The sequence below is a fragment of the Lutjanus erythropterus genome, chromosome 3 (assembly GCF_056507025.1).
Source record: "Lutjanus erythropterus isolate fLutEry1 chromosome 3, fLutEry1.hap2, whole genome shotgun sequence".
Taxonomy (NCBI): Eukaryota; Metazoa; Chordata; class Actinopteri; order Lutjaniformes; family Lutjanidae; genus Lutjanus; species Lutjanus erythropterus.
In genome coordinates, this window is record NC_139319.1 from 31,786,804 (window position 1) to 31,808,870 (window position 22,067).

Below are 22,067 nucleotides of genomic sequence, written 5' to 3' on the forward strand. Positions count from 1 at the left end.
AGGAGGAGGAGAGGTTACTGGATGTCACACACGTACAGTACTCTCTCTTTCTCTCTCCCTCACACACACACACACACACACACACACACACACAGAGTAAACTCTGATTAGCCAGCCAGCTAACGTCAAGTTGCTGCCTGTGAACTAAGTTGGTCAACAGCGGAGAGCGACGGAAGAGTTTCAGCACGGTGAGTAAGCTGAACTGACATTAGCCAGCATTAGCCACATGGTTTGTTGTGTTTCTCTCCTGACAGCTTGTTCTTGTCTCAGGGCTAACTTGGCTAGCTAACGTTAGCCAAGTTCATGTGCATATTCACTTTCTGTTTCTGTGTTGTCTATGACAGTTGGCTTCTTGTGTTCTCACATATAACAGCTCTTAACATGCGTTTACCCCACACTTTAATAACCACCTCGGCATACTAATATAAATAACTATAAGTAAATGATGCAAGAGCTGGCTAATAATTCATTGATAAGGTTAGCCGCTCTGAAGAGCAAAGGTATCATTGCAACAGTGAATTCCCCCTCCTGTGACTCGCCGTACATGCCCGACTTGATCTGATATTTGCACTGAATCAAGCGGTCAGCCAACTGTGTGATGCAGGAGAGGGTTTATAATCTTCATTAACTCTGATCTTGGTTGCTTTTTTTTTTTATGTCACATGATTCACCACAAACGCGCAACACAAGTAAGTGCTTATTATTTTATCACTGCAATGTGTAGTATGCTTCTGACATGCTGTCTACATGGTTGAGCTAAGGATTTACTGCCCTTCCACTAGGGTGGCAAGAGTATGAGATTTTTACGGTATACTAGCCAGCTCAGAAAATATCAGGGTATATATTATTACACAATTATCACTTCCACTGACCCTGAAAGCCATGAAAACAGACACAGCAAGTCCCGACTGGAATGACACTTGGTATAAACTTGATTTTTTTTTTAATAACAGTAATATGAAAGAATTCAATAGTGCAGATCAAGAAGTTTAATATTTTTTTGTGCCCAAGACACACCAAAGGGCAAACCAAAATCTAAAGTCACACCTATATAGGGCTACACATACCATATACTTTTCCCAAGAGGGCAAAATCATTCCCTGCTCTACCAGAGAACAAAAGAGGACTGGAGCACACTGATTAATTGACCACCTTGTTTTTAAAAACTCATTTCAACACTACAGTGCCTTCATCAGAATCCTCTGATGGGTGTATTTTGCAGTAATCATGAATGGCTGTCACAAAATCTCAAGGCACAACTTTACTTGTCTTACCACACACCAGTGTACCTCGGCACACCAGTTGGGAGCCACTGCTGTTAATATTAGTCAAAGTGTCTTGAAATTGCTTACCTAGTTGACTGGAAAGCAAGACATTATTCAGTGGTCAAAAAATATTTGACATAATTTTTTTTTATTACTTTTTGATGCATTGTAACAGATAAATTATTCAAATGATTAACCAGTTCTTAAAATTAGAGTCAATTAAGGTTCTGTCAGTCAGCTAATCATATAATTAAGTAAGTTAAAAATGCAAACAAAAACTTCCAACTTGTTCATCAGCACCGCCACCTAGCCTACCTCTGTATCTACCTTTGAACACACTGTAAATTTGTATAATCTATTACTCTCTAATACTTAGTGTAGCAGTCCGTTTTTGGTCTGCAGTGTACTTTAGTGGCTGCTGGTATTTATAGCTTTTGATCTTGTGTAGTGAAGTTGTGTTGTCTAGTTCATGGAGACCAGAGGCCTGCTGTCTTCATGGTAAATGATTGACCAGCCTGTCTTTTGCTCAACTGGTATATCCTGCAGACTGAGCAACAGTTGAACTATTGTCTGAAGGTTTCCACCGGGCGGCCACAGTCATGCCTGAATGTTCCGTAATAGGGCTAACTCTCCTCATGAGAAGCCTGTCTAGAAAGGTCCAGATACAGATGGTTCATGCACAGTGACCCACACAGTGACCCACACAGTGACCCACACAGTGACCCACACAGTGACCCACACAGTAACGTTATTGCCGTCAAAGAGTGCTGGTCACAGCCACACACATGCTAGCATTTTGTCACCATTAAGAAAAGCGATAGACTCCAAGAACAGGATAAATATAATCGAGACAGTCTTCAAATCTTACCTCCAGTTCTTGCTGAAGAATAAATAGCCCATGTTGACTGTCTCTCCCCAAGCATTTTTTATCCAGACTCATTTAGCATTCTGCTCTTGTTTTTTTTTGTTTTTTTTTTTCTCACTACAAAGCATTACTACAGCAAACAGTTTGTACCATGTGAATCTCTGGTTTGAGCACTTTTATAGAAAATCTAAAAGTTATTAAATACTCAGTGTTTTTATTATCAACATACCATTTAATTTTCCATTGAAGAAAACTTACAAAAATGTTTCTGTATTCTGTCAATTATAGTTCTTAGAAAAAGAAGAAAATCAGAAATTGGAATCGGCCAAGAAAATTGCAATTGGTGCATCTCTACTCTTGACCTGCCATGGCTAAAGACAATGTCATGTCATGTAGTTAAAATAATATTTAAATTTGTTTTAGATTACTTGTTGACATATGTTACTTATGTATTATTACACAGTTTGCTGCTGTTCTTGGCTGTTTGATGGTTTCCCCCATCTCTTTCTAGTATATCAGTTTTGAGATATTAGGCAAGACTGTTGCATTTTAGAACATACTGTGAAAGATCAGCCTTATTTTGACACCAGATGCTAATAAACTAGTATTGCAAATTGAACAAAGGGAGTGTTTGACCTAAAAATGCTAACCCACATGAGGCCTATTTTTCAAATCACTGAATGGCAGGAGATTGAAGGTGACATTATAACACTGCAGAGAATTTATGACACAATTTCATGACTTTATCACTGTAGCTACTGGATTATAGTTGAACTTGCCTGTGTGTGCATGTGTATGTGTGTGTGTATGTTTATGTGCATGGGTTGGGTGGATGTCAAGCAAATCCTGAGGTCATTCTTGCCATGTATTTGCTCGTTGTGTCATCACTCTGTGTGTGTGTGTGTGTGTGTGTGTTGGTAGAGGGCAGGGCACAAGGCAGGGCGTTGTATCCACCAACAGCCCCAGTTACTTGGAACAAAAGCTCTGTTGTTGAAAGATCATGTGATTCTGTGTGTGTGTATGTGTGTGTTCCACCCTTGTCATGTGATCTGAGCTCAGGGCAGGGTCTGAGAAGTGCTGAGTCGCTCTGAGATGTTCCTTCCACCCAGAGAACAGGCAGACAGCATGCAGCCAGGAGAGGAGATGGATGGTCAGAGAATGGATGGAGGGATGTCAGACAGAGAAGAGATGTGGGAGAGAATCAGAGACAGAGGAAGACGCAGATAACGTTCTGTTGCTATCTCTTACCATGGCCAGACAGCAACAGTTCTTTCATTCTTTCATTCTCCCCCTCGTCTCTTTGTGGATTTTTAAGCGGCAGCCAAGTAAAAATGCAAGCCTGCATTTTGACTCACATCAGCTTTTCTGTGGCAAGGCAAGTCTGGACTTCTTTACTTTTAGTTTGGATGTGTTTGTCGGGATCTTGTGGTGGGAAAGTTGACCTGTCATGATGACTCTGCTGTATCATGTGAAGTCTCCAGGCTGCTACTGACTCACCATGAACTAGAGAAACATTTGTAGAAGAAGCTAGCTACTCGTCTGCTCTTCCCCTGGTAATCAAAAGATAAAAAAGAACTGAATTTGAGGCATTTGCAGTGTGACATGTAGCTCGAAGTCTTTTCCAGAATGACTTTCATTGCAGCAGAAATGGTTTCAATTCCTGAAATACCAACACGACTAGTAGTTAACAGTAAGAGGTGAATAGGTCTGCTGACTGCTTTTAACCTTTAAAATCATTAAATTTCTTTACTTGTAAATGTGACTGGTAGTCTCTCAATGATGTAGTTTGTTGAAATGATAATAATGCAGCATCTTAACTCTGAACTTAATGTTTGAGCTAAGAAGCAACAGGGCAGCCACGTGTTCGCAGTCGTCCAGTAGGACCTGTAATACTTGTTTGATTCAATGCAGCCTGTTTAAGAGACTCAACTCCAAACAGATCTTGTGTGTGTTTGATTAATGCGTGTCTGTCTGCATGGGATTAACCCATTTTGGGAGTCTGCCTATAGCATACATGTCACATATTCCAGGTCTGTATTTATCCATTTAAACATATTAGGTTCTCAGTGTCTTAGTAAGTGAAAGAGAAGCATTTAAAGAGAAAAATAGCATGTACACAGCTCTGCAATGAGATGTTTTTGTCCAGGCTCATCCATACTGAAGTGTGCTGTCAGTTTAGTGCCAGATCATTGTGAAAGTGAAAAAAGGTATTTTCACACCTATAGATAGTTCGCAATGGCCCAAATCAGTTTGTACCCCTTGATTTGGTGTTCTTTCACACAGAAAAAAATCCAAACACATCCAAAATCACTAAAAGCGATGTGACAATGTTGACTCTGCTTATTGGTCAGATGTGTGTGGGGTGGGAGCTGGAAAGTAAATACAAGAAGAGGGTCTGTGTTCTGGTAATGACCGAGATAATATACCAGGAAGAACTATAGCATTGGAATAGTAACAGCACTTCAAGGAATACTATGTTGCTGTATACTGCTCTGCTACTACACTCAGCTCATTCTCCGGCTAGCTGGCTGCAACTACTAATATGCAAGCTGCTAAATTTTGCATTAGGGTTGAGCGACTGGTTGTCAAATTGGCATATTATGATGTCCACAGTGAAACAAAAATGGACTGTAATATAGTTGGTGGGTTTAAAAGGGTCTTTGTCTCCATGCCACATATCTGTAATTTAGTTGCGTTTAATAAGAAAATAATACATGGGGCATGGAGATGTAGTGCAATCATCAGCAGCAGCTTCTTTGTAATTTCTCTCCCATGTGTCAAAAACAAAACTTAGGCAATAACTCTATGGAAACTCTGAGTGGACACAAACTCAATACAGAATGCTTTTAAGCAACATCACAATGGTAGAGGACTCAGTGGTCAATGATTGTTAAACATCGCAATAGAGTTTGGATACTATGCTGCCTCCCAGAATGCAAAGCACACCTGGCTACTGTTGTTTACTGTTTGCAGAGTAAACTGGTAGTGGGGTTGAGGTTGGATCACATTACCACTATTTAAAAAAAAAAAACACTCTAGAATTCATTAGTTGTCCAGTTAGACCAGTAACCCATCCATCTATCCATTTTCTGTAACTGCTTATTCCCGAAGGGTCGCGGGGGGCTGGAGCCTATCCCAGCTGACACTGGGCGAGAGGCGGGGTTCACCCTGGACAAGTCGCCAGTTCATCACAGGGCTGACTCATAGAGACAGACAACCACTCACACTCACATTCACACCTACGGGCAATTTAGAATCAGACCAGTAACCATTCACTTTAATTTAAAAGTCCCAAGATTAAAAAGTTTATTTAAAAAGTATGCCCTGAATCAATTCATTTCACTTCATTTCCTGAATCAATTAATGTAATGGTATTCATTCTCAGCAAACTGACACTTAATTCCCAGAACCACTTTGTTTGAACCAATACAACACCATCCAATGACTTTGCAGGAGAGAACCATGAAAAACTTTTGTTACTGAGCTTAAATTGTAAAGAACGGTAAGTTGTAACTTAATTGTAATTTGCAAAACAATGATTTAGTCCCACCCCTGCTGTGTACTTATTTGCCCTAAGAAATTGCACCAAGGAGAAGAACGAGCCAGAGTTCGGTTTAACCGGACTAAAAAGCACAGGTGTGAAAACAACCATACAGGCATCACAGACAGGACTTTGCACTTTGTGCCTCCCTTTTACTCAATTATTGTCTGATTGACAAGGAGTTAGATGGCCTTGATAGATTAAAAAAACCCAGTGTGTCACAATCTTCAGCTCCTCGGTGAACTTGCATAATAACCTCTGTCAGTTTAACAGCAAAATAGCAGCACATACTGCAAGGCAGGAACACACCTTTCTTTGGTTAGGCTGTTTCTGTGCCAGAGAACATGATGCATGAAACCTACTGGTCAAGTTTGAAATATTTAAATTATACATGAAGGATGAGAAGAAACAGAGATATGAGGGATCTGATTTAGCTTTAACATCAGAAAATGAAACTGCTCATATAAAGTTTCTGCCAACTCTGTCCTGATTTCCTGGGTCTCAGGAGCAGCACAGGCCAGTCAGATATCCTTCTGTGAGATCCGTGGATGTGTCACATGGTGGTTAAACAATACCCCATGCATAGTGCAAAAGTAAACCCGCCCCTCCAAGACAGAACGTACAGCTCTGTAGATGAGCTGTATGCTATTGAATAATTGAACAGAAGATTTGCATCTGAGCTCATGATCATGATGGTCTCTGTAGTGGAGGGAACAGCGAGTATGGCTCTTCTATTATACAACAGCTAGAGTAACTGAGTATGCTCTTAACATGTTAGAGAACATATGGTCAGTAGGTTTGTACAAAATTGTGCCCTGGATCATGCATGAGTTTTACATGTGTTCTGGTTATTTTTAAACATTACATTTTGCATTGAAAATGTGGAAAAATCTAAGTGTCATGAGAAAGAGTTACAACCAATCCTTGTCTTTGTGTCTTCAGAAGAATTTGAAGAATTTTGTGCAGGATTATCTTTAAGCAGAAGGTGGGCTCCCTTGGTTGGATACGTGGTGAGATGCTGAGGTCAGTGAGGAGAATAGATTTTGTTCTGTTTGGGGTATCCAAACGTGTAAAGGCAAAAGTGTTCATAGCTGTTTTTAATGGTCAAACTTGAAGCTGGGATGAAAAGCCTGTCATAATACAGAGTGCACAAACGTGAGGAACTGAACAAATCTGTATGTATAAAAAGACTATTTATATTTACCTTTCAAGACATAGTAACAAAATGCTTAGCAATAAAAACAGAACATTTTAAAAAAAGAGAATAAAATGAACTAAAAGCCTTAAAGAGTAATCATAAAACACAAAGAAAATGAAAGTCATTTCACCTTGCAGAACACAGGATTTGTTCGTTTCTGCTGTCTCAATCAATTAGTTTGAGTTATGGTGTTACTTTTGTGTTTTAAAAAAGCTTACTTTTGGATTCACCAAAGTAACACAATAACACAAACGGACTGAGGCAGCAGTAGACGAGCAACTCCTGTCTTCTGCGACATAAAATTACTGCTAATGCCAAGAAGTCTGGTGACTTTGAAGATATTGATATTCGGCTTTAATAAAACAGTGGTTTCCTGTTGGAAAAGGCTATCTGACAGCAAGATAAAATGGTGAAAATATTCTAAATATAGTGTACACTTAAACTAATATTGATTTTCTTTAGGCGAGTCTTTTTTTTTAGGTGCCTAAAATATGTTTTGCTAGTGACCCTTTTTTGGACATAACCTGTAACCCCAAACAAAACAAAATAATGTAGTATGAAATGCTTCTTGGCCTCGGAAGGGTGGTTCAGAAGACATTTCATGATCCAATAAACACGTCTGAAGTTTACTTCCACCTTAAGTTGCATTTACTCTTCTCCGTTCTTTGAACACTTACCTAACTCCACAGTGAAAGAACAGATCAAATTCTAGTAGGTCAGTGTTCAAGTCAGGCCTCTAAAAACTGATTAAAAGCAAGAGTAGGTGGAACATCGTTTAAACAGTGTCATGCAGTTTGTTTATATCTGTCTGCCTCTCCATGCTCCTGCCTTGCCTTTGTCTTATATCCTATTGTCACCCTGCAGAGTAGCACAGGAATAGGAACTAAGGGCCCTGTGGTTCTTAGCAACTGTTACCATGGCTCCAGTCTGCCCTGCCTAGATTTTTCACTGGACACTGTGTTCATGTTTGAGGGACTGAGTAGGCTTCCTGTCAATTCATTTCTTCCTGTAATAGCAGACAGGCACTTCCTGCAGACTAAAGCCAGAAGAAAAGAGATGAAAGAGATACAGGAGATTTCTGCCTTTGTTGGGGACTTGTTCTGCATCCAAAATCACATACTATGCAGTGCACTACATACCTAAAATGTGCACAGGTGCACACACAGTATCCGTATTTATATCTGTTAAACCAACAAAATTCAGAAGTAGTTGTGTTTTATACTGGATGTCTTGTTAAATAGGGTAATACTCGTTGTAATTGTTCTGCCTTCAAAGCATCAAGTTAATATAATATTGGCATATAACAAAGTATCAAATATAATCCCACATCCTCTTGCAGCAATTTTCATCTCTCTCTCTGTCTTTTATTATTATTTCTAATTAAACTAAGTTTTCTGAACTGAAACCCACCACACCCCCCTAATGAGAAGAAACTGAAATAAGAAATGTTTTAGAAATTGAAAGATTATGTTTTGCACAATTATGTTGCATATTCAGATAGCAGATCACATTATTTATGCTTTCTCCAAACAACTTATTTTGATTCTGTTGCATCTGTACTAAATAGCACATAAGTTTGGAATTTCAGACAGCCATGGTCTACAGCTAGGACAGATGAAGGACAGTGTAGTTGCATCTCACCCATGTGTGTTTTTTTTATCAGTTAAAGAATTCATGATACTTTTGAAGAGTTTGACATTTTGGGAAATGTCCTGTTGAAAGGTACATGAGGAGAGTGGATACCAATGCCTTGTCTGTATAGTGACTCAAGCCACAGCCGGCAGCCAGTAAGCTTAGCTTAGTATAAAGACAGCTAAGAAACAGCCACTCTAGCTCTGTCCAAAGGTACAAAAGTTAAGCTCTAAAGCTCTCTAAACATGGGCAAGAATGCAGATGAACATTGAACAATAGATGAACAATAGATGAACACTTCAAAACATCGAGCAGTAAATTTTTCAAAGCACATTCATTCAGACAGCAACAACTGTGGACGTGTTGGCCTTTCGTTCAGGGACACAGCAGAAGGCTGACAATGGGAAATGAGCAGACTTCTGTCATCATCAAAGTCACTGTGGACAAAATATGATCATATGCCTTTCTTGCATCACAGATTTTATTGTGTTAAAGCTTTGTTTACCAAGTGTGTCGTTTCTCTCCAGGGGCCTTTATTTACCAGACTGGTGGAGGCCACCAGACGGAAGTACTGTGGCGAACCACTGGCCGTGACTGAGGAGCATGAGTCATGACCTCAGTGGTGCTGGTTGACACTGGTGGGACGGTCGTGGAGTATGTCACAGCAGAGGAGGACCCTCAGCAGGTGGGTTTGGAGACAGACACAGTCTTTCATCTTCTCTCATTTCTGTCTTATTCTCTTACTGAAAACATTTTTTGACTCCGTCCCACCCTCGGTCCCCTTGCCCTGCAGGAGGGAGAGTGTGAGGTGGACCTGGAGCTTGAGGGAGAGGTAGAAGGCGAGTGTGAAGCTGAGGAGGCCTATGAAGAAGTCCAGGACAGAGAGGAGTTCGAGAACTACCCAGCAGTCATAGTGGAGGAGGTACCTGGCGCCCGCTTGGCAGGGGAGCAGGGTTACTCAGCCCATGTGGTGGTGTATGGGAATGAGGCCTACCTGATGCAGGAGGTGGGAGATGAGCAAGAGGTGGAGACAGAAGGGGAGGCAGGTGAGGCTTAAATATTCCTCTATTGATCAGAAATTTGATTCAGTGGTATTCCTTTTGGCACTGTAGATTAGTGCAGGGGGCTTAATTACAGAAAAAATTCTTAACTGCTTGTCCTGTCTTGACTTAAGTTTAGGAAAAATCCTATCCTCGTATTACAAAAGCAATTCCTAAATTCATGGCTGTGTCCTATTTCAGACCTTGTATCTTGTCCTAGGAAATCTTAACTAGAACAGAAAACCTTATTCCTCAATCAGCACTCATCCTGTCATTCCTGTAGCTGTGTTTAGGATGTACACAAGTTTACCAATAGCCATGACAACAGCTGTCTCATGTCACTTGTCACTGCCTAGCTAACTTGCTAATATGGATAAGAAAAGAGAGTTGTTCAACTTTAGCTTTGATGCATTGTGGCCTTAATGGTGGAGAGAAAACCCCACCTGTCTAAGATGAAGTATTTTTTCCTAAATGCTGCTAGGGAACATGTTTCTGTAATGAGACAGCACTTCAAGCTTTGGAGGTTTCTGTAATGAGGATGGCCATCATACAGTTGCAAGACATTCTTAAATAACTACCTGGAATGCCCAGAGTAAATCTAGGTATTTAATCAGTGTGTTTTACCCTTTTACCCTTGCTGAGAAATTTGAGTCATGTTTCATTTCTGTGTCCTGTTTCTATTGCCGATGCACAGTTCCCACTCAGAGCCACTAAGATATTGTATTATTAGTAAAAGAGAGAATTTTTACCTGCTGTTGAAGTGTTGACATTTATGGGCTGCATATTTCAGGAACTAGACATTGGTTGTAGTCTGTACAGAGAAATGTGTGAGTTCCCACAATTCAAGATACAGGGTCCACACATGGGCTTCTAAAAATCAAGTGTTTTTGTTTCCTGTGTTTCAGCTGACATTGTTATGTATGTGCATAAGTAGTATATGATTCTTTTCCCAGCACCAGTGACAGTCTGGTAAAGTAGGCTATGAGGGTTGCAGGTCTCTGTGTTAACACACTGCCATCTTGTGGATATTTTTTGTACCGGAATTGTTTCACGACCAGAGAAGTTATCCAGTATTAGCACTCTAAACATCCATTAATCCTTTAGTACGGTGACAAATGTTTAATTTAGTGCAGTGTTCATAAGCGTGAAACACACTTAATGACAAAGCCAATATTATTTTGAATTTATAAAATCTTTATTCATGCATGCTGCTCTGGATTACATCTTTAAACTCTATTCCACATTATCTGAATGCGATATTTCTGTTGGTAAAATGAAGAATTTGTCATAATTACCAAGAAAAGTTTTTCAGCCACCATGAATAATTACCCATAGCTGAATAAACTAGTGTTCAAAATGCCCCACTAAAAATACATAATTATTGTTTTTTGCATAATTCTTTACACTGTGTATGTTTATAGAGACAAAAAGACAACACCTAACAAAATATGATGCAGAGATTTTAAAAAGTTTGAAAATGCTGTAGTAGATACACACGCCACACTTACACAAAAAGTATTTTCACTCTATTAGTGCAAGTTGCATGTGCTACACATTAGTGGGAAACAGTTCTCAGAGTTTGGGTCATGTCTTTTGAGTCTGTTTAGGAAACACATTAATGTTGCCTCAGCCCTTAAATTATATTTCACACAAAGTTCTAGGAAAAACCTAAATAATATTTTGCACTTGTATTTTGTAATTGTTATTTGCACTTCAGTAGTTATTTATTTTGTGTTGGCTGATAATATTTTAATTAACATAATTTATACTTTACCTCCCTCAATTTACAGTATATTTCACACATGTAATTAAGATTGTCAAAAGTATTCCTACTTAGATACTTTTTCTATACCATGTGTAAAACCAATACCTTTCTAAAATCTGGCCTGCAGCATAGCAAAATCAAAACAAGTTTGGTAACTTTATCTGCACTATGTGCAGGTTATTCATGTATTAATTGAAAAACAGTCATTAATTATTATTATTTTGTGTAGCCAAGACTTTTTTCTCTTTTTGCTGTGGTATTGCAAGAGGTATCAAATGATGTTTTTTATGCTAGTTATTGTATCTTGGTTTGAAACTATGGTATCACGACAACTGTTATGGAATTGATAGTGACCTATACTATATTAGATTTAGTAATTAAATTTGTTGGAGCGCATATGTCTTGTACAGAAATCCAGAACAGAAAACAAGTAAAAAAAAAAAAAAAAAAAGACAGCAACAAACATAATCAGTCATGATAAAACGTGTTTTGTTTATTGTTTGGAACTGAAGTGTGTAAGATATCTCGTTTAAGTTTATGGTTCTAAACAGTCGTTTCTCAAATTGCAAATTTGGTGAAATATTGACGAAATATTTTTTTCTGTGTGTTTATTAAAAAGCAGTTAGCAAGTTAGTAACAGTAAAGCTTTGTTATACAAGTATCTTTGGATTCACGTAGTCACTACGCAACTGAGGGAGGGCTAAGGAAGGATTTCCTGTGTCGGCGGCGGAGGGATACCTTTCTGCCGCCGTAATGTGTCTCGTTGAATTCGAGGAGATTTCCCATTAGCGGCGGAGTGATACGAGCTAGTAGCTTCCTATACAATTCAGTGAGAAGTCAATGTGAATCTGCAGCAAGGGGAAAACATGGCGACTTCGCAGCATGAGGGACACGCAAACCAGCTCGATCTACTTATCAGAGCCGGTAATGTATCTTTGTGTACTTATAACCTCGACCCGGGAGCCACGGTTAACGCACGACTTGTGTTTTTAAGCACGACCGCTGAGTCTCAGTCCGCTGAGTAGTGTGGTGAAGTAATGGAGGGCAATCAGGAAGTGATCACCTTGGTAGCAACCTGCATGGCGTTGCTACACGGTTTATCAAACCCGGTTTAAGAAGTGAAAAACTTTCCCAGGGCTCGCCAGTCTGCACAAACAGATAGTTATCTGCACGATGTGTGTTTTGCATTTTGGAGCAGATTTTTCTCACCGCATTGTGGTGTAGAATAACGGTTTGCAGGTCGGCTCTGCACAACCAGGAAGTGTAAAGATGTTGTCTTTCCTACGTCTTTGCCACGCTGTCTGAGTCGGAAGGACATGTGGGTTTATTTTTACCAGGATAAATCCGGTACACACTGTCAGATATCACCTTTGTTGTTATTATGACTGGTGGATGTCGCAGTATTTAACCGTGGCTGGCTTCAGCTTGTTCCGTATGTGGGAATTATGTGAAGTAACAGTCTTCACACATTGTCCCCCAGTAACAGCCTGAAAAATAATGGCCATAGTGTCGTATTTTTGTGACTTTGAGGAGTGGGAGAACATTTTACACATTTCCAGCGTCAGGGGAATTTAAATCTCCGTTTCATGATTTCCGTTATCGTGTTGTGCAGCCTGTGATTGAAGCGTGGGATGGCCTGGCTCACTCGCTTTCTTCCCTGTAGTTGTTTCAAGTGCGGCTTCAGCCGTCGACCGCTAAGACCTGAAAATACGAATATGTGTGATTGTACTCGCTTTTTAACCATGTCTGCTTAATGGATACTGTATTTTCAAGTCACCGTGTCGTTTCCACGTCTGTTTAATCGCAAATTTCAAAGTATTTTTGTCCCATATCGATGGCGGAAGCATTGGAGATGTAAGAGGGCGGGGTGTGTCTTTGATCGACTTGGCCGTTGGTCCAATAGCGTGCACGCTGTTTTAGAACGTCAGCAGAAGGCCAATCAGATTTAACTGGGGGCGGCGTGTTAATCGAGGAATGAGCCAATAGTTAGTGAGGCGGGTGTTGAGTGACAAGAGGATTTGTGAGCTCCTTCGAAGAGAACTGGAGGGAAAGGATGAGGACTGTAAACACGGAAGTTATCAAAGGCAGCACTACTTTTTGTCGGACTCGCTTCTCTTCTTGGCGCCGTTACATAGTTGTATAGGTTAATAATAGGCATTTTGTTCACTTATGGAAATACTGAAATACTTAAACTAGATGACACCCACACGTAATGCACATTTGTTATAAATTGTATATATTTGTAATTTTCTACTATTTAATAATTAAACATAAATCAAAATCCTGATATTCTGGTCTAGAAATGAGGAAACTGTCTATAAGTAGTTATATAGGTCAAGCTAAGCTACAGCTCTCTGACTTCACACCTTTTGGTGGTCTTATTTCAGCACGGCTGTCTGATGTCAAGGGCAGCTCGGTGGGCTATAGGGTCTCTCCTGTGAGGGCTACCAACCAGCATGTCCTGTTTGTTTGTGAGAGGGACTGAATGAGTGTACAATCTAAAGATAGTCCATTTCACTCCCCTATGCAGTGCTGTTGCCTCAGTGAGATAGCCAAACATGGACAGGGCAGGGTGTTACTGCGTCTCATGTTTCCCACCATTGATTGACACCAACAGCAGGTGTCCTCTGTTCCCTCTCATGGTCCTAGATGGGCCACGTACCATTTCCTTTACAACAGGCTGAATCCCCTTTTTGGTTTAAACAGCACTGTGTCTTTTTGTGCTAAGTTTTAACACATTTGAGATAGTAAATCAAGAGTGTAATTTAAGGATTTAGGGTTCTTCTAGCTGCCTATCAATGACATTTCTGCATGTTGATATTCAAAGGCAGCTGTAGGTGTAGTTGAAGCATTTTACTTGATCTCCCTGCACTTTTCCTCATGTCACACCTGTTATCTTACAACTTCACACAAAAACAAAGATGTAGTGTGACACTATTGGATAACTAGTTTAAGCTACACAAAGAAGCAGATAATGAAAACATTTCATACTGTTAAGGTTGCATTTTATATCAAAGCATACTATGTCTGGATCAAAGTGAATATTTTGTCAGCTGAACTTAATATCAGTGGTCTAACAGCAATTTGGCTTTTCAGTAGGGAGTATATAGGTTGTGATCGACATGGCAGACAGTTTATAGAAATATTATATTATATTTTTGGAAAATTATTAGGGCTGCATGATATGGTTAAAAAAATCGGATGGCAATTATTTTGATTGATATTGTCATATCATTCACATTTAGTGGGAACGATCACTTTTGTGTCACAATTTTAATTTTAACTGTAAAAATTCATAATATTGTTGTAACATTTGTTGGGGCGCTTCATTATAATGCTGTTTGGCCACACATTTTCCCTTTATCAAAAAATTACAGCTTCTGTAATTTTAATATTCTACTTGGCCATATTATGATTTTGATAATATTTCAATTAATTATATTGTGCAGCTGTAGAAGTCATACAACTAACTGTGTAAATCTAGAAATTATGTATTTGAAGCTTACATATATGAAAAAGCAAGGTTGAGAAGTATTTTAGTGTTTTCTCTTTGGGGAATAATAAAGTATAACTCATGTATTTGGGTAAACAGACTGTACTTGGCTTAATCAGTAACTTTATGATTCCTGAACTATTTGCTAATTGATTCTGTGTGTATTTTCAGTGGAGGCCTCTGTTCATGGCACCAGCATTCAGTGCTCTGACAAGACCTTTGAGGCCGCAGAGGCTCTGCTACGCATGGATTCGCCCTCCAGCCTCAGAGAAGACCGGAGCCCGGGTAACACTCACTAACTAATGCACACAAAAATATTGGTATTCACACAATTAGAAGTGGTTACACTTGAAACTGAAATTTGTAATGTTTCATAATCAATGCAATCTAATTGTATTGATCTAATGGTGGAGCATGGCTAAAATAAAAATCTGATTGATGATTTGATATTTTCACTGCTCTGTTATAGAGCTGCAGTGATTAGCTAGTCTGGTAAGTTCAGAAAATTACATCACTTTACTGTGTTGCACCTTTAAACCCGGAAAAAGTCATATCACAGTATAACAGTATCCAAAATCTATCACAATATCTAGTCTCAAATCACAGTATGATAGAATATCAACATGTTTCCCAGACTTAAGTACAATAAAGACATAACTTTGAGTTCTGGGATATTGTGATTCAAAAAGTTTGACCCTTTGCACAAGTTAAATTGTGAAAATAATCAGACTAATTGCTAATTAAAATAATCGTCAGTTGTAGCCCTACTGTGTTATTGTTGTAGTTTGACCATGCAGAAAGTAATGTATTCTAGCTTAGACATTTCTTCTTACAGCCTTTACAGAAAATCCTATGAATTATACAGATCTATTTTCTTAACCTTTAGTAAAAATCAAATACTATGAGCATTAGTTAATCACGTTGATTCTTATTGGTATTGGTCATTGGTACATGGTGTAAAGGGCCAAAATGCTAACAAAAATTATTTTTAAAGCCTTGTTTCCCTCAATGAGCTGTATTCCTTAAGTATCAATATAATGTAACCATGAAAATTCAACCAAACAGTTACTAAAATGTGGCTTCAAAGCACAATTGTAACTCTTCCCTCTTTAATTCCTTTATCCAGAAGCTTTTGTCCCGCCTTGTGTAGTGACAACACCAGACTTCCTTCACGCTGCCATGCGTCCTGACATGATTGCAGAAACCGAGGTAGAGATATCGACAGAGGAGTGCTGTGATGAGGAAGATGAAGAGATGGTCACCCTGCTTGAGGAGCCAGAACCAGAGCTGGGCCACGAGCCTGCTAGAAAGAGGAGAGGTAAACAGAAAGATCTTGTTTGTGTTTGTACCAACCCAGAATTCATCAATAAAGTGAGGAAAGTGAACACTCAGTGGTCCAGAGCTGTGAAAAACATAAAACTGTTTAAAACTTAATTTCAGAGTGTGTAGAAGAACTGTGTTTTGACTGTTTTAAACCAAGTTTTAAATGGAAAACATCTGGAAGCTCTGTGATTATCTTGACCATACAAGCCAGACCACAAACCTCAAACCAAAACCTCAAGTTACACTGTAAATTACAGGTACTGAGTTTATCCAGGAGCACCATCTAGTGGTAAACTGTTACTGTTACGGTTTACATTCAGTCCCACAAGTGAGTGATCTGAATGTTTCCTTTCTTTAGCTGGAAGGAAGCCAAAGACACATCAGTCGGCTATTTCCAATGGCTCACCAGACCTTGGCATCAAGAAGAAACCCAGGGAAGGAAAAGGTACTTGACAGTAGTACGATAAACATAGATGTATACATAAATCTATCTCCATTTGAATGTGTAAAGGACCAATTAAATGGGTTGCCATTTAGCAGTCCATTAAATTCAGTTGATTTCTAGCAGGGAGCACCACCTACCTATGGGAGTTCCTGTTGGACCTCCTCCAGGACAAGAACACCTGTCCCAGATACATCAAGTGGACCCAGAGGGAGAAGGGCATCTTCAAACTGGTCGACTCAAAGGCTGTGTCCAAGCTGTGGGGCAAACACAAGAACAAGCCAGACATGAACTATGAGACCATGGGACGGGCACTCAGGTGAGGAGACTCTGTCTGTGTTGGGAGATTATGGATTGTTATTTCATTTTTTTGTTTTTAAGTTCAGCGTTGTAACCAGTACTTAAAATGAAGGATGTCTTGTGCTGGGGACAATAAAAGACACCTGGGACACCAAGATATGGTGTCTAGGACAATTTTGGGACAGTAGATGATTACAAATGAGAATATTACGTTTATGTGTCATGGAATATATATCATTTTAATTGTTGGGTGTTTATATTCAGCTCAACACTACATGACACACACACTTACACACTCACTGTGTTTAAAATGGAATTGTGACATATATTCATAGTGTGAAAGTGTAAATTTCCTTCACCCTATATCAGTCTGAAACAGGTTTATATTTGCACTGTATTTTGCAATAGGGACATTAATGATTAATTAATCGATTAACCACCATCAAGATTTAAATTTAATTTAAACTGATTAAAAATGTATTATTCAGTAAATTGATGTCTCAGAGCTTTTTGTTGAATATTGAAACGTAAAAACTGAGAGAAAAACAAGAAAAAAAAATGGAAATGAGAAATTACGGAACTGTAGCAATGCATTCACTGATCAAACTGTTAATAGACTAACAGTAACTCAACCTATGACTAAATGAACAGTGAAACCTGATTCTGGCCCAACACCCAGGATGAGTTAATTTGTTATTATTTTTTTAATATAGTGAAGTGCACGGAACAACTAGCAGAACTTCCATCGTGGCCCAGAGATGTAATCATGCAGGTTACTGAAACAAAGTTAGAAACTATATTTAATATGTAGAATGAGAAAAAGATCTTCAATTTGGGATGGATGTAAAGTCTTAGACAGTTGAAAGCAGAATTCAGGACACTAAGGAAAAAGTAAATTTGGAGCCCTGATTGTAACTCCCAGTAATCTTTCTTCCCTCAGATATTACTACCAGCGTGGCATCCTCGCCAAGGTAGAAGGCCAGCGGCTGGTTTACCAATTCAAAGAGATGCCCAAAAACATAGTCATCATTGATGATGATAAAGCAGACATGCCTGCCCCCGATGACCTGATCGGCTCAGAGACCGCTGCATCCTACGAGCGCGTGCTACCCTCGCCGGACATGCTGCTGCAGGCAACCGAGCTGTCGACCCCCAAGAAGCCCAACATCCTGCGGGGCGGGAATAGGGCCAATGTGATCCATGCTCCTGTCGCCACAGGCAGCAAAGCGGTGCCAGGAGGTGGTACGGCGGTGACGGCGGGGATGCCAAGGATAATGTCAGTTTCAGGAACACCAGATGGGAGTCAGAGCCAGCAGTCTCACACGGCGATCATCTCCAACCCCACTGGACCCAGGTTACACTCCTGCAAAGACCACAACATTCAGTTTTACATTTAAGGCTATCTCAAGTATTGACTTTTGACACTCTGTCCTGTCTTACCTCTCATCTACAGGACAGTACGGGTGGCAATGCAGGTCCCTGTAGTCATGACAACATCGCTGGGTCAGAAAATCTCCACCGTAGCTGTGCAGCAGCCGGCAGGAACAACGGGCACACCTGGCCACACCACCCTCCTCACCAACACTTCGGCTATCGGTGCTGCCACTGGTAATTCAAACTCACAACAGAAGGTGTGTACCAGCTACAGCAGCTAGGAAGCTCATCATCTCCTAATGTACAAAAACTGAAGTGCTACATGTAGTTAAAAATCCGCGTGCTGTTATACTCTATATCATGCACTCCAATCAAATTACTTGGTTAGAACTCACAGATGTATAATTAGTCTGAAATTAAACTTGGTGAACCCTACAGAATGCCTGTACAGGCTGATAAATTAAGGGGATTGTTTAGATGTTATATTTTTGGTTTTTATTCTTTCTTTGTTAACTTTGAACAGTTTTTAAACTTTTTTTGTTTTTTGCGATGCAGGTTGTGATCCAGACCATCCCAACCATGGTCCCAGCCACAGCAGAGAATGGGGACAAGATCACTGTTCAGCTGGCCAAGATCATCACAATCCCCGCCCACCAGTTGGCTCAGTGTCAGCTACAGACCTCCACAGGCACGAACAAGCCCAGCGTCGGGGTCTCCACGGCGGGCATCAGCCTCCTTGGGAGCCCCCTGGCAGTCCGGGCCCTGGCACCTGTCAACGTCACCCCAGGTACGCAAGTGATGAGGCTCACCGTACCGACACAGACGCAACAACAGACTATGGTGGTGTCGCAGCCGGGTAGCGGGGCGGGGGTCGTGACGGTATCGTCGGCCAGTCAGACGGCGACGGCACAGCCTCGGCTCTTAAGCGGCGTCATTAACGGTTCTGAGCTGGTCATAGGAGCGGCAGCGAGTGGAGCGGTGGAGAAGCTGAAGGCTGCTGGAGTCCAGGTCCAAGCTGTGCAGGTGCCGGTGGCAGTCCCACAGAACCAGATGAGCCCCAAAACTGTCCAGAACGTCCAATCAGAGGCCATGGATGCCGAGGTGGTTATCAAAATGGAAACACCCGACATGCCGATAAAGACAGAAGAGCCCGAGTGTTGAGATAGACATATCTACCAATACTCATCGTCTCCTTCTTAGCCAGAGATGGTTAGTTTGTACATGTCTGACATCATTTTTATTCTTGTAATAACCAGCAGCAGTCTGAGAGACTTAAAAGACTCCTGAAGGTTGTTTTTAGTCCTGAACCTGTCCTCACATCTTCCCTGTCGCTGCCTAGAACTTTGCTCGACTAAGCCAGCCTCCCTCAGAACCACACTGAAACCTATCTGAAGTTCAAACTAAGGAATCCACACAGACTGATGGAACTTGTTGGGAGGGGGAAGGGGACCAACCTTGATCACTACAATTGGGAAGTGGGTAGGGGGCGGGGGGGAAGGAAGGAACCTTGAAAAAAAAAAAAAAAACACTACAAAATGAGGCAAATAATTATGACTAACCAAAATGTGAACTGTCAAATAAAAACCAGGCAGTGTGGGGTGTAATGAAGCTTTTGTAGAGACCATTTGTTTAGAATTTTGCCTCGACGGATGCTAAAACCAGCAAGTTTTTTTTTTACCAATAATATCACTGTGCAGATCAAGTGTGGGTGGTGCTACGTGAGTCCTAAATGAGTGCGAGAAAGAAAAAGTGGGGTTGCAAGAAGCTCTAACAAGGAGCGATATCAGACAGAAAATGGTCATGTATGTACATCTATATAAATATATACAGTATATTATCTACTATACAGTTTACGGAGCTAAAGTTAACAGAACAGCCTTAGATTTAATTTTTTTTCTTGTATTGTCTGAACAGTAAGCTGAAAAATTGTTTTTGTGTTTTGATACCTTGTACCAAGCACAGTATTATTTGAAATGAGGGGAGCTGATAATTGTATTATTTTTATTAGTTCCTCTGTCTCTTATCAGGCTGTTAAAGTAGATCGAGTCTTACAGAAGAAACAGCAACATGTTGTAAATCTTTGACCACATTGCTCGCAGTGTGTCCTCCAGCACCTAGAATAATCTCTAGGCTTGAATTTCAAACTTATTTGACACAAGGATTTTGGCTATTACTCAATTCTTTATCTATATCTTATCCTTATTTTTTGACAAATGTTTGCTCTTTTCAAAATCCTGAGCAGTCTGAAATGCAAAGAAATATGATTGAGCTGAAGCATGAGCTCTGAGCTGTGCCATGTCATGAAAAAAGAATCCAAATAGAGAAAGGAATGTATGTAAACTCAAGAAATAAAATTAAGCAATTATTTTTAATAATTAAAAGACGTTCAAATCACAAGTTTATGCAATATGGCTGTGAGAATATGACGCCACTGTGGATCCCAGATCACTTCACTTATGGCTTAAAACAGAGGGTCAATTTGCCAGCATATTTTTTTTAAAACTGCCCTTGTGGCCCTGCCCCTATCATTATTGTTGTTTTGGGGATTTTTTTCTAAAAAGAGGGAAGGTGAGAGAAAGATGTTTGTGTTCAGACTGAACTGTTTGTATATTCAACATTTGAAGTATATTATATTTTGCTGTACTCTTGTTTCAAAGTGTATTAGATTTTACTGATATATAAAAAGACATTTGAAACCTGAAAATTGTTTTCATCATGGTTTTATTTTGAATGTTCTTACATTGAAGCTCAGAGGTTACTACTAAAACAGAATCTGAGGGTCTGATGGCAGTAACCTACATTTATTCTTCCCAGTGAATCAGAAGCACACTGAGTGCAGATTGTTCTTGTGGTTACATTGCACATTTCATCACATCCGGTTACTTGAGTTAACAGTACGTATTGTTCCACTGGAGAAAGGGCGATATTTGGCCGTGCTGTACCTGAAAAGATCATGAACACAGTGGAAAGAAATTGTTCTTTTAAAATGGTGCAATTGTTGGTGCAGCATGTCTAGTTAAATAGACCTGTTCCCATGAGAACCTTCACCGTTAATGAGTGATCATCAATGCTGGTAACATGAGAGAAAAATGGTTGCATGTTTGTCACACCAGCTGATTATTTTATTACTGATGCTAGTGTTCACACATTTAATATCTGAGGTGTCAGTGTGATAGTCTTCTGTACCTGAGTGGGTACTGGAAGTTGAGCTTATAGTATAGAGGCATGACATTTACACAAAATGTTTACCTGCTAGCGCCAGTAAGCTTTAAAGGGTCAGTTCACTCAAAGTACAAAATGCATTTCCTGGTATTTAACCATCCAGATGATTTTGGTTTTACTTGTGCAGAATGTCAGATAACCTGTCTGCCTCCACTCTGATAAAATTGACATGAATAGAATTTTGTGTTGCTCAAAGCATTGAAAAATTGCATTTGTTAAATTCAACAGCAAGATGCCCTTTCAGAAAAAATAACTCAGGTAATGTGGATAAAACAGAGCACACTGTTGACAGTTTTTACAGGCACCATTTCTTCCAGTAACCAGGACATTATTTCTTAATAGACAAACTGCAGGAAATGTTTTTACAAAATTGAATTCACCTCCATTCAACTGGGATGGACCCCTACAGAAATCTCAAAACCTGGATAAATGAAAACAGAACTATGCTCATTGCAAAGATATCCCTTATCCCTCATGTCTTCAAGATTAAGAATATGCTTGACTTTGAATTTAGGTGTGTAATGTGTAATCCTTGAAAAATACTTGATTTTCAGTATAATCTGGTGCTTCATCTACACAATCACACATGTAAACCAAAAATCTTTTA

General features: G+C 39.8%; 1 protein-coding gene across 4 annotated transcripts; it reads left to right on the forward strand.

Annotated features, from left to right (window-relative positions):
* On the forward strand, window positions 1-20,942 carry elf2b (E74-like factor 2b (ets domain transcription factor)). 4 transcript variants are annotated; one of them, XM_084715822.1, is made up of 10 exons: window positions 1-188; window positions 9,029-9,186; window positions 9,295-9,547; window positions 14,971-15,084; window positions 15,926-16,117; window positions 16,481-16,567; window positions 16,691-16,883; window positions 17,805-18,218; window positions 18,318-18,495; window positions 18,794-20,942. In XM_084715822.1, exons 2-10 carry the CDS (start codon window positions 9,112-9,114, stop codon window positions 19,397-19,399), a joined length of 2,112 nt encoding a protein of 703 aa, XP_084571948.1. In that variant the 5' UTR covers window positions 1-188; window positions 9,029-9,111; the 3' UTR covers window positions 19,400-20,942. The 4 variants fall into 4 exon arrangements, with proteins under 4 accessions (XP_084571948.1, XP_084571947.1, XP_084571951.1 ...); XM_084715821.1 differs by having other exon boundaries at window positions 2-188; window positions 16,688-16,883; XM_084715825.1 differs by lacking the exons at window positions 1-188; window positions 9,029-9,186; window positions 9,295-9,547 and adding an exon at window positions 11,766-12,230.
* The last annotated feature ends 1,125 nt before the right edge of the window (window positions 20,943-22,067 follow it).